The 12865-nt window shown below is 41.5% G+C and overlaps 1 protein-coding gene across 3 annotated transcripts in view; it reads right to left on the bottom strand.

The window, feature by feature from the left end:
- The window catches only part of LOC128879985 (pikachurin-like), a 161032-nt gene extending 149603 nt beyond the window's left edge, over window positions 1-11429 (bottom strand). Inside the window, exons 1-2 of one of the 3 annotated variants that reach the window (XM_054129583.1) lie at window positions 11291-11429; window positions 8330-8611 (exon numbers count right to left, since the gene is read on the bottom strand). In XM_054129583.1, the coding sequence (XP_053985558.1) occupies window positions 8330-8444 (115 nt within the window). In that variant the 5' untranslated portion in view covers window positions 8445-8611; window positions 11291-11429. Of the gene's footprint in view, window positions 1-8329; window positions 8612-11225 lie in introns of all 3 variants that reach the window. The other 2 variants (XM_054129585.1, XM_054129584.1) reach the window with 2 other exon arrangements.
- Window positions 11430-12865: the final 1436 nt, after the last annotated feature.

Below are 12865 nucleotides of genomic sequence, written 5' to 3'. Positions count from 1 at the left end.
ATCTTTATCGAAGATTAATCTAACTATTCACCGAGAAATAAAGCGAATCTTGTTCATTACAATTTAGAATCATCGTTCATTAGTTATATTTCGGTTCAATCCAATTCCGAGAACCCAAATGTCGGTCTAAAAATTTCATCCAGAAACACGTGAATCACATTTGGGAGTTAATTATGGAAAGTGTGGCCTAACTTTAGGGGCGTACTTCCATTTGGAACGTCGTGTTTCGAGCTTCAGTTCGCAATTTAACTAAACAAAAATATTTACATATGACAGTAATCGAACACTCGCGTAGTCCGAACGTTATTCGTGGTATTCAATTACTACCTCTGAAATAAAATACTGAAATATTCGAAGTTTATCAAGAACCAAAAAATATTCAAAAAAGGCTTTTTTTCAGTCTCTAGAGTGGCGTTACCCCTTAAAACGATTCGTATACTCAAATATTCTAAAATTTATCCATAGTACTCGACCATCCAGAAAATATTCAAATCCGGTCCCTTTTGAATACTCAATTTCCGACTTCAGAATTAATTCCAAATGTTGAAATGAAAACTGTTACTTCGCTAAGTAAATTCATGGAAAGATACTGTTTCGGTAGCACCGATTAGTATAATTGCCTCTCCATTGGGAATCCCATTTTTACGTCTCAAACCACTCGCAATTATTCTACTCAATGAATCGAATGGAGTATAATTCCAGGTAGGGGAGAATAAATTCAGATGCCGATGGTATCTGAAAACATCAGAGTCCCATCGTTGATTGTAATCGTATCAATTGGATAGCGGCATCGGCAATATTTTTTTTCTTGGCGAATTATTTATCTTCGGATAGCAAACGTACGCGGGAGCGGCCGAACAACGGGATCGTTTGCCGCTGGTTCGATCGTTACGGAATTGATTGTATACCGATGGACTATTCCTTTGTCCAGAAGCGAGCTGTGTAGCTGCCCGTGGTGTACAATATCAAATGAATCCGATACAACGCTTTTGCGTTGCCTAAAAATAAAACAAAAAGCGAAGCGCAACGCTAACGACGCCTCGCTCTTTATGGAGGTTTTACTTAGCGCTGTGTCGCCTCGCTTCTGAACGCCGTAGCATCGATGGGATTCGTGAAAATGGGATTTTACGGGACAGGCTCACCCTTGTAGTAGGAAAAAAGAAATATACATGTCAAATTGAGTAACCTCCTCCTTTTCGAAGTCGGTTAAAAATGATTATTCGAAAGGGACCAGCTTCGATTATTTTGTGGATAGGTGGCTACTTGCGAATAAATTCTGAATATTTTCAACTTTAACAGAATTTCGAACAGTCTTTGGAAGACGTGTATTTATATTTATTATAGAGTTTGAAATTTGCCAAACCAAAACTCAGTTAGAGGCGCGAATTTCTCGATTGGACTGTTTTTATTTCACAGACGTAGAGTACAGGTACAAAGATTGAATCGACGGGTGGAATTAATATGTCAGTTTCCACGCTCGACAAAACGCGATAACCGAATTGATTCGGCGTACGTAGGTGGTGCGCGAATCAGCCAATCAGAAGGCATATATGCTATTTGTGGACTATGTACAAGCTTGGGAATCGACGGTGCATTGTGTATGAACTGTGCAAACTGTGTACACTTGCCTTAAGTTCGACCTACGCTCCGCCTTTGATTCGCTACGGCCAAAGCTGCACGCAATGTCGAATTGGGGAGGCGCGTATGCCCCGAACAAACGTTACCATACTAAATGCGTCAAAGTATTATGTTTATGCCTTAACGTGCGGTATATACGACACAATAGGCAGTCTTTAGTAAGATTAATAGGTATTTCTGCAATACGTGCCATACGTGCACCCGGCGTATCGCCTCGCGGCGTCCATTAATCAACGTTATATCGTAAATAGACCCAAACAAACCGAGATGATGCGTTAAACAATTGAATAGAGACATTAATCACGCGCACAGTTTTACGATCGAAGCAAATTATTGTAATGCACCGTCATCAACTGCTCGTACGTCTTCCGTTCGATGGAATACTTCCTGAAACCTTTTTCGATTCGAATCCGTATTGGTTATCCAATTTTTGGCATTCGATATTCTGTGCTCCAGGCAATCTAACGTACTCGAGGCATTCGATACTGAAGATATTGGAGCGCGTGGGAACTATGGGTTCTCGGTACTTAAAGTATGTAATACTTAGATACTTGGAACTCGGAATACTACGAGTACTTGGAATTCGGGACATTCTATACTCGCGCGCTAGAAAAAAAATAATATTCACACCGTCTAGATGCAGACACGAGGAGGTTAAGGTCGAATAACTCCCCCGACCATAATGCCTCGTGATTACACCTGACGAAGAACGCGAAACGGTGTCATCGACCAAACTCAATTTAAATTCTCCAGGAACGATCTATTCCATTATTCACCCGTGCCGTTCATAACGCGAAACGCGCATAAAGAATCGTACAGCACCCGTAGGCACGAACGCCGCTAAATGGATCTTTCTAAAGGAACAGCGATTATTTGCGCGTTACCTTCGTGCCTTCTAAACATGAATCCGAACCCACCCTTCCTCATCAATCTTGAAAGAGAGATTTCGCGAGGATAGTTTTTCCACCCCCACCCCCTCGCCCCCAGGGATGAGAAAATCCCTATCTAGATCACGCCTTCGAATGACGAATAAAAAATGAATCACTGATCGTGCATTACTCATTGAATGAAAGTTAGAATTTAAACTATGAAGTACGATGATTTTATTCGCCATTTATTTTACGAATAGAATTTTACCCATCTCTAGCACTAACTATAGATTCTCGTGGCCTCACATAAGAAAAGGCTCTGGGAGTTACGCAAAAGAAAAGACCTAATACAGGGCGAAAATAAAATATAAAAAAACGCGGGAAGTATATAGGAATACGAAATAGAATGAAATAAATTAGAATGAAGAAGAGAAACGTTGAGGAATACGGAATTGTATTATTATCGTGACTGACATGGAAATTATAATCTTTTCAAGCTCTGACAGAGAAGAATTTCCATCTTGCAATATGAAATTTGGTTTAAATGCTAACGGTGGATAAAGAGCAATTAATACAATTCCAAAGCCGACACGCAACATCGTGCAGATGCAAATTCTCTGCATTCGTATCAACGCGAATCGATACGATTTCTCATGGTGCCAGAACGACTTGTAAACACGAAAGCCTGGTTGTCGTATTTATCCCTCAGAGAAAAATTCTTCGCGTTTTCTAAAATTCCTACCTCCTGCCAGAGGCATTGGCATCCGATAAAAATACACGCGAAGCAAGTAACTTTTAAAACACACAATTCGAAGGGGGGCGACTTTAGTCAATCATTATTGTTGGATATCGTTTAGGTTAATCTGTACCTCCTGTACTGTACCATCTAATCTTCGCTACTTCAGTTAGTTAGTAGTTTTATCTTCGTGGAATAAGTAAATATTTTTAAGTTTCAAACCTAGTCATCCGTCCATACACCAACTAAGCATCCGACACTTGTACCCTTACTCGCTAACTCCGAATAACACGCCCGACTCTTTAACATCCTACGATTCTCATTGGTCCTTCCCATTATTTCCACCACCCTTCCGAATCCAAAAACACAAACCTTTAAAAAGCACACCAAAACTGCTCTCGCGAGCTTTTTCGTAACATAATACAACAGAAGTAGGAACGTAGCGGTAATCTAGTTTCTAAGTACCGAATTGTATTAGAAACCGAACTTGAAATAAATCGGAATCTAACATTATTTGTGTTGCTATACGACAAAAATACACAAAAATTATAAGAGCGATTCCCTAATTCCAACTCTTAAATCTCCACCCTTCGTCTCGTCCAAACCTAATAATCCACCTTTCGAATTCCCATTTACCAGTTAATCGAGATCCTCCTCGACGCTCCAGCGTGGTCCTTCGAAATGGAGCGTGGCACATATATAAAATTCCCTGCAAGTCGACTGGTTCCGACGCTGTCGTAGCATCTTCGTCGCGCGGCTTCGATCCGTTCTCACGAGAGATTTTATCGGCAGCATCGATGGAACCCTTCTCGAGTGCATTTGCGAACCGATGATTGCTTCACGGCGGTATCATGTTCGACGTGGAACACTCCCGTCGAATCCTCTCCAACCCTCTCACGTCGAAGGGACAGAAAATAAGCAAGGGTAAAGAATCGTGGCGTGTTGTCTTTTTGTTTTTCTCGCGAGAAGGAAAACGAGGAAGGCGAGCAGAGAGAGAGAGAGAGAGAAAGAGAGACAGGAGCTAGGAAAACCTCCGAGCAAACAAGAAGGCGGAACGAACGAAATTCGTTCGTTTGGCGGAAGGCACGTCTCGCCTTTCGCACTTGAAAATACATAATTCACCTCTGTTTGCCGCGGGACTAAATCGATCGATCGTTAATCCGTTTTCTTCCCCCGCCTATTGTTCCCTCCAAGAATTACGCCCGACGAAATTCACCGTCCAGAACCGCGGAGAGGGTTGGAGAGGGAATTAACGCTGACGCCCGACGATTTCGTGTTTTGTCGTGCATTTTAACCCTCGACTGGCAACGTTGCGCCCCGAACTCGTAAATTCCAAGGCTTTTCGATAAAGCTTGTTCTTCCCAGTGAAAACGAGCATTGTTCCGCGATGGCGAACGCGAGGAAGCGAGGCAGTCGCGTTGAATATAATTCTTTTGTGGAAATTTAACAGAGCGGGGGACAATGAATTCTTCCTTGGCACTTGTGATTCGATTGTGTGTAACCAGAGCCACTTAAACTTTAGAGGAAGAGGGAGATATCATCGGAGGAAGACTCTTTGGAGGTAGGAATTTTTGAAAAAGTCTCGATGTAAGTGTACAATATGTACGATACGTACAATATGGACCTTACGTCATCACCTCGAAATCGTGAAATAAGGGGTAGGACCTAAGGACCTGACTACGAAGCAAGGATGGCGATGCTTTCTGGCAAGAGATCTGTATGAAACAGCGCACCTCTTGACCCAATACCGTGACACTCAGTCTCGTATGCAAAACTTCAAATGGCAACATTGCTGGCATACACTTCTCGTATGTGATCATTTCAACACCCAGCTCGCTTCGGGGACAAAATATGTTACAGTCGTTAAGAGCGAGTGTCACTTTTAATATACACACAGACCTTTTTTTTTTTAAATAAATAAATCTTGAAAATTTAATGCCACGATCCTTTATGTCAGTTAGTAATCATTTCTGACAATTAGCTTCAATTTAGAATATTCAGATCAACTCTCGGATCAACTACCCTTGAATCGCGTATAAGTAATAAAATTTCAGGAAAAAGACTCCCATCGATAACGTTCCCACTAAAGTATTCGCAAAGCAGCAACGCAGCGGCAGCTTTCTTTGCTCACGTTTCGAAACGTCCGAGGACCAGACATCTCGCAAACATCTTTAGACTCGTTTCGCGACGTCCTCGAGGAAAGGTTAGGATGCTAGCGCAGGATTGACGGACAGAAAGGTACACAAAGGCCCGAAATACGCGAGAACCAAGCCGGAGTTTGGCAGGCGTGTTTAACTTTCAGCGAACGAATGGCGAGCGTATTGTCGAGGCGATAAACAATAGCTAGGGTGATTTAAACCGCTCGCGCTTGTACGCGGTCCTGTGCGCCTCGAAACGAGCAAAGCGGCGTATTGCGTCGCGTTAATGTTAATGGCAAACGGCCGTGCAGGGTTGCCACTCCCTTTGCGACATCTCGGAGGTACCATTCGCTAATAGCCAGAAAGCAATTAATATCACGGTCAGTTACTGCCCTTTAGACGCCACGGATGCGTACTGAGCTGGTTAGCGACCGCTAGCTTTCATCCTGGAAACATTTCCGACCTACGATGGTCACCATGTCGCACAGAGTTCGTCAAGTCGATTATTTCGCAGGGACCGACAACGTTTACCTGACCTCGATTTAATTATTATTTTTTAAACGTTATGCGGGACCGGCTCTTCGAGATATGTCTTAACAATTTTTATTTCTTCTCGATAGTTTGTTATTTTTTTTATTTTACACGGACATTAGGCTGACCCTTATTTCAACGATCTTTTAAATCTATGTAACGCATCACCTAAATATCTTGCAAATACATAAGAAAATATTCCTGTAAAATTTAATTCAACTCGCTCGATTTAATTAATTACGAAATTTTCTCGCGTCTTCGGGATATATTTTCAATAACAGAACGTTCGATTAGTACACCGTCCCGGCGATAAAACGTACGCGTAACGAATGCTCGGATAGAGAAGCTTTTTCACTGCATATTCAGTTTTTCCAGCTCAATGTATTTCACAAGCAATTTATAACTCGCAACGAAACACCGTGTATTCAGAAATAATATAGTACCGTCTCGGATGTGTGTAAAAGGATATGGAGGAATGCATACAATATGGAAATATCCTCGCATTGTAAGCGAAGAAATTCCCAACGAAATGAAGTTTAAAGGTAGTGATTTCATACTTATGGACGACGCCGTGGGCGCAGTTTCGTATTGCGAGTGTGCTAGAATTTTATTTTTCGTCGTCGTAGAGGGCGAGAGGAAAAAAGCCCGCAAAAATTGTCGAGCCAACCTCCGGTTTTCCTATTTTTTTTTTCTCTCGGTTCCTCCCGATACACTCATTCCGCCCGTTTCTGAGCGCGATTCTATAATCAAGCACGTTTCTGTAACGCGGTTTCACGGTTTGGTACTTCGCGCGTTGTATTCGAGCTTTTAACGACGTCGCGATGCCGGAATGACTCCTTTTTGCGCCACTCTGAATAATACTGATCAACGGCAAACTACGTTGAGCCTAAATTTTGGACGTTCGATATTTTGAAAAATTATTTTTAAAATGTAGACTTAACATAATTCGTACATTAATTGTAACGTGAATTCAATTCTTCCTAGCACTGTTCTTTTATTTTTCAAAAATGATCCAATGCGTTCTTTCCTCTTACCAAAGCTACCCAAACGATGTACTTCAAATGACTCCACCCGGTATAACGAAACTAATCTCGCCCACCCGTGGAATAACGACGAAAAAGCGTGGAAATTTGTCACGTAATCGACGATATGAGAGACGATGCCCGTGATTGCGTGGGAGGCGCGTATTTTTTTATTCGGTGACAAATGGCGCGTATTAATGAGTAAACCGGGAGAGATATCGATCGATCGCGGTCGTCATCGATAAGCAGTGCATCGGTGTGATAAAATCCTGTACGAAAATGCGAGCGATTTCGGGACGAATGCAAACACTTTTCCGGTACACAACTATTTGTGCTTTCCATCTCTCTTTCCCTCTCGCAGCTGGGAAATCTCTCTCTTTCTCGCGCGCACGCGTTCGCGTATTCAAAATAATTTCGAAAATTTACTAATGCATTCCGACGACTCTGTCAATAACGGTTCATTCGCCAATCGGATAAAACGGTCCGCAAATATGCGGCCGTTAATTAAGTTTCGATTAGGATGGATACGGTGGTGCGTTCGTTATAAAAATGTTACCGATTGGGAATTCCGCGATGACGAATGGCTCGATAATGGATGTGGAAATAAATCCAGGGGACGGAATTAGTAGGTTAATCAACAGTTGTACGAGAAGATGACTACTCTAGGGGATGGTGAATATTTTGCGTGTTGTACATGTTTTCTTCGAAGACGGTTTACTTAGGCTAGGATATTAACACGTTAATATTTCTACACCTATCCAAACCTATTTTCTTTGACGTTTTAAAATAAATAAATATTAAAATAAATTCTTTTACATCCCCGAGTGAAAAATCCTCGATGTGTCTAACTGTCTCATTGCAGACCGATAAAAACCCAATAAAATCGATACGAACGTTTCCGCGACTATACTTATTGTACTTAAATGCTCGCACCAATAATCAACTGGAACGGGATGTAACGACGATAATATCTCCGTTCGATGTAAATTATTAATGAATGGATTGCATATGCAGCAGCAGTAAGTGCAACGTGTTACTAATGTATCATTCCTGCATCGGGAGCGTATATGCTAATTATTTTCTCTCGTTATCCGCTTTTACTTCCAATTCGATGAGCTAAAAACTGTGAGACACGAGCACAAATGAATGTTACATGTGACTCGGTCTTCAAATTTACCTGACTCGTTCCGCGTATGACAAAGTTATGTCCTTCCGTGATAGTATTTTGGACAATACAGATATTTGTTCTAGTGGCATTACACTTTGTTAGAAATTGTACGTTTATTATAAAACTGGGATGGCCAATTTGAATGAAAACAGGCTCATATGATTTATATTTATCTCCATTGAATACATCCACGGAACAACTACCTTAAACGAATGCAGTCGACTTACCTTGAAAGGCAGCTTCGAAGGTGGTCTTCTCCTCGACGGGGTTCTGCCCCAGCACCAAGACGACCGCCAAATAAGCGAGGATCACGAGAAACCGGCAAACACGAAGTTCGGCCATCGTCCTGCGATGTACATGCACCCGCTGGCCACGAGACAGTGTTCACTTTCGCATTTCACAGTCGAACCGAACTTGTCCCGATCGAGGGATCGATTGGCTCAGGGCAGAGGACCCCTCGAACGTCGAACGCGCACTGAATCCGACACTTGCCCCTTTTCGAAACGATTCTGCAAAATGAATACGCGTGGAAACACTAACGTCTCACGCGAAACACTTGTTCTCTTCTGCGGACAACGCGAAACCACTCGGGTCAAGTGTCCCGAAACACGACCGAAACTCCGATGAAACGAAATACGGGCTGAGGTGTCGTGTCAAGGTGAACGTATCGAGTACTGCACGACAGCAAAAAGTGGACGCTTGTCCACCAGTTGGAGAACATGCGGAAAATGTTGGCTCGGAGTGATCGTTGGGTAAGAATTTTGATCGTTACTCTGATCGTTAGTCGATGCTTTTTTTTGTTAGCATTCAAACAAACAACGATAAAAGTTATAATTATACAAGAGTGATACGACTGCTATGAATTTACTTGTTTATTTTTTCTGTTCGTGTAGCTCGATATTAGTATCAGACACACTAAACGATCTTTAAAAAGTGTGACTTTAAATGAACCCTACCTACGATACGGAACAGAACGATATTGTCATTATAAAGCATTCAAATTCTGTAGTTTTTATTCCTTTCAAATGTTTCACAAAATATGCTTTATCAATAAGAATGTAACGTGACTTTCAATTTTTCTAAAAGAATCACCTACTAGAAGCACCTATATTCGGACCTATTTATACTACTGTTTGCTTTTTTCTGATACCTGTGTTACATCGTACAGTAACTGATTCTTCGACCAAAAACCTTATCCTCCGTATCCTACAGTGCGCCCTCCAACGCGATTTTTACCGTGACTAACCGTACGAGCACAGACGAGCATGGTCGCGTTCCTTTTATTCGTTCCTTCGTTGGATTCTCTCCAGAGAGCCTTTTTGACATTCGCTGCAGTTAAACGTTCAGTCGACGTGTAATGAGACCCTTACGATATTTACCGTTCCTGTTACCCGTCGGCGAATGATCGGTCTCTATTTGCCCGACGATATCCGATGCAAATTCACTCGACACGGTATGCATAACAATATATCGGTATGCATATTTCACCGCCCGGCTCGATTCAAAGAGAGAGATACACGCTTTCGCGAAAAATGAAAATTGGGGGGGGGGGGGGTGGAAAAAAACCGAAACGCGGATACGAGACGCCGGTGTAACTCCATTGGCGCTCGTAAGGCGATTGTATATATCGTGACTCGATTATTTAGGTATAGAGATACAAATTGGTGGAGAGAAGTAAATTAATTGCGATTTAAACTAGTTTATACGTTCTTTTTAAATACGAGACGAGCCGGTACTGTACTACTTGTATGTTTTAAATTGACTCTTAAATTGACTTTGACAAGAATACTTAATTCTCAGAGAAAATAAGATTCAAATATTATTTATAATATAATATAATATAATCTTTGCTAAAACTTTCCCTATTCTCGTTCTGTAGAACCACCTATCAAAACCCCGGTCTCCCCAAATAAAGCGTTGCAGCGAAACGGAAGCTCAGCTACATCTGTTCCACGTTCTCGTATTCTAAGAATTGCTTTCCCAGCGAAATAGAGATAGGCAAAAGGAAAAAAAAACCGTAGAAACGCGAACGCCCAGAGGGTGAACGTGACGTCGGTTGTTTCACTTACAGCGAGCGTTGTAATTTAAACGGTGCCGTGTTTCCAAGAAATCCGCGAGTCGCGTATTAACTCGGCACACAAAAACAATCACTGCGGCGAGGGTCCGAGGATCGCGATTCGAGGAAAAGGAGCGTCTATTTACATCCAACCGGGAATCCTTGACACGACACGGTGACTCGAACTCGCGTATCACCTCTACGCGACTGGTGAATATACTCTCTGCCTTCGTTAATCTTTCCCGAGGTCGATGACCATAATCGAGCCCGGTTCGAGTCGATGTTACGACGCACAAATCGAATAATGAACTCCAGCAACGAAATTGACCGCTGGACGCGAGCTGAGCATTAGGGCGACTCGAAAATACGCTAGGCGATCGACCTTAAACACAGTTGTAGAATTTCAGGAATTAAATACAAATAGGAGTTTGAACGAGAAATTGATTGTTAGACAACAATTTCAGAATTGGAGTGTTTATGAGATCTATCAGAGTTGTTAGCAATTCGACTGTGGTTATATTCGATGTAATAATATAAAATGAAATAGATTTGAAGAAATTTCTGATGCAGTTGTAATAGCTTAGACTTGGAGTGTTTTTGAATGTATCAGAGTTATCAGAATCATGTTCGCGAAACCAAAAAGATCAAATTCGACGCAGCGAACGTTATGCAACAACGTAAAATGAAACAGTTTCTGAAATACATCTAAAATGTATTCGACTTGTATCGACTGTTCTGTGATAACGTAAAATAAATATCCAAAGAATATCACAAAATCACACGAAAAGGAGTTCGTTCAAACTATTATATATTTCCATTGAATATTCCTCTGCCGATATAAACTAAAATAATTTCCAAAGAAACCCGCGTACATAAGTTTTAATTCTACAACTCTGACTGGCCGTAGTTAAGGGTTGAAAAAGCACGCGCGATAATTACACTCCGTAATAATCTAATAACAATTTTAATACCGTCGATTTACCGTAATTGACCTGATCAATCCCGGAATGTTGAAAACTATCTACAATATCGCGTAGGGGAGGAAAGGAAGGCAGAAGAGAACGTACGCGAATGAAAAAAGCGACGATTTACCCTCTGCGTGACGAGCGATAACACTTTGTTCAGTTCGTACCTGTTGGTTAATTGTCACGTTTGGTGTTCGAGAGAAAACTGCTACGTACGGTGGGTCGAATAGGAGTTTAGCACACACGCGAACCCGAGCGAGTAAAGGAGCTCCGCAACAGCCGTCGAAGCCGGCCGGTGTCTCCAATCGAACTGCGGGGGTTGGTCGACGGTGGCGCCGCCGAGGGACGCTCAGCGTCGCCGTGCGGCATGCGTCATAACGCCACCGCCTTCGATCGGCCGCCATTTTTTTTTTCACCGTGTTACTAACCCCTTGAAAACATTCCACCCCTGTTTCCCGATCGCAGCACAGGACCGTCTTCTACCTGGAAAAATCGGTTTCCACCGGAAATTTGTAGACTTTATTTCGAATGAAATATACAAATTCTGGATTCGTCGGGGAGAAGAATAAATTAGTATCGTAGACGCCATTTTGAAATACTGATGAATTTGAATTTGATTGAGTAATTTTTTAACGAGTATCGACGATACGAAAGTGATGAATAAATTCGTATCGAGTTAAGAAGGTATTTTAGTCATTTCAAAAATGGAAAAATCTATGTTTTATTTATGTTTCTAGAACTAACGAAGGCTTTTTCATTCCGGTAGGTTAAAATCCGATGGATATTTTTTTAAACTGCATACATTCAATGGGCCATAGTTGCAGTTTGTTGACAAAAATCGTAGCGTACTACTTGTTTATTTACGGGCTGTACTGTAGAATAAACAGAAAGAGTACAATAAAAACAAATATATTGCCACGATATCGCCACTGTTCATCGAGAACCTTCTTAAATTATGTATAAATATTTTCATCGAAAAAGTTTGTAAAACAATTCGCTGTTCTCGTGTAAAACAAAGCGTGCTTTATTTTATAGATGATTAAGTGTAAACTTCATTGATGGAAGATCAAACTAAATTGTAATTAAAAAAAGAATTAACTTGTTATGAACGAAACAAAAAATATTTTTCAAAAGATTGCACGGCCATGTGTTCCTTGCTGACCCCCAAGAAATATGTCGTGGACCACCGATGGGACCATGTGGCTTCTATTGAGAACCACTACTTCAGAGGAAGAGTGGTTTCTTTTGCACTTATGGTCGCTACCTGTTTCACTCTCGTGCAGCGACCACATGCGATGGAATCCGGGCAAATGCATTGTCCTACCTTTTTCACCTACCTTCTTCAGACTAGTGCTCAGGATGTCCAGAATCTGGTCATCCTAATTCGTTTCGTCACACGTAGGGCTACACTTCTGATAACCTTATCCTTAATGAAATTTTCAAAAATTTTCGACGAAGAGGAATAAGAAGAGGAACAGTCACAAAAATCCTGTGGAACACAATTATAATAAATACGACAAAGACACCTAAATAAACGTTAATTAATTATGTGCGCATAAGCACTCGTGCTCGAATGAAAAATTCTTATTTATTCGTCCTCCGTCTCACGACCGAAAAATGGAACCCAAATTGAGCCGCGCATAATTTCCAATTACACAAAAATATTCTCCCGCCACGTACTCCCATTGAAAAAGAAATTATCGAAGGACGGAACGAATACGGCTCGGGGCGCCTGATTTTCC

The sequence above is a fragment of the Hylaeus volcanicus genome, chromosome 7 (genome assembly GCF_026283585.1).
Source record: "Hylaeus volcanicus isolate JK05 chromosome 7, UHH_iyHylVolc1.0_haploid, whole genome shotgun sequence".
Lineage (NCBI taxonomy): Eukaryota > Metazoa > Arthropoda > Insecta > Hymenoptera > Colletidae > Hylaeus > Hylaeus volcanicus.
This window is presented reverse-complemented; position numbering and strand designations above follow the sequence as displayed.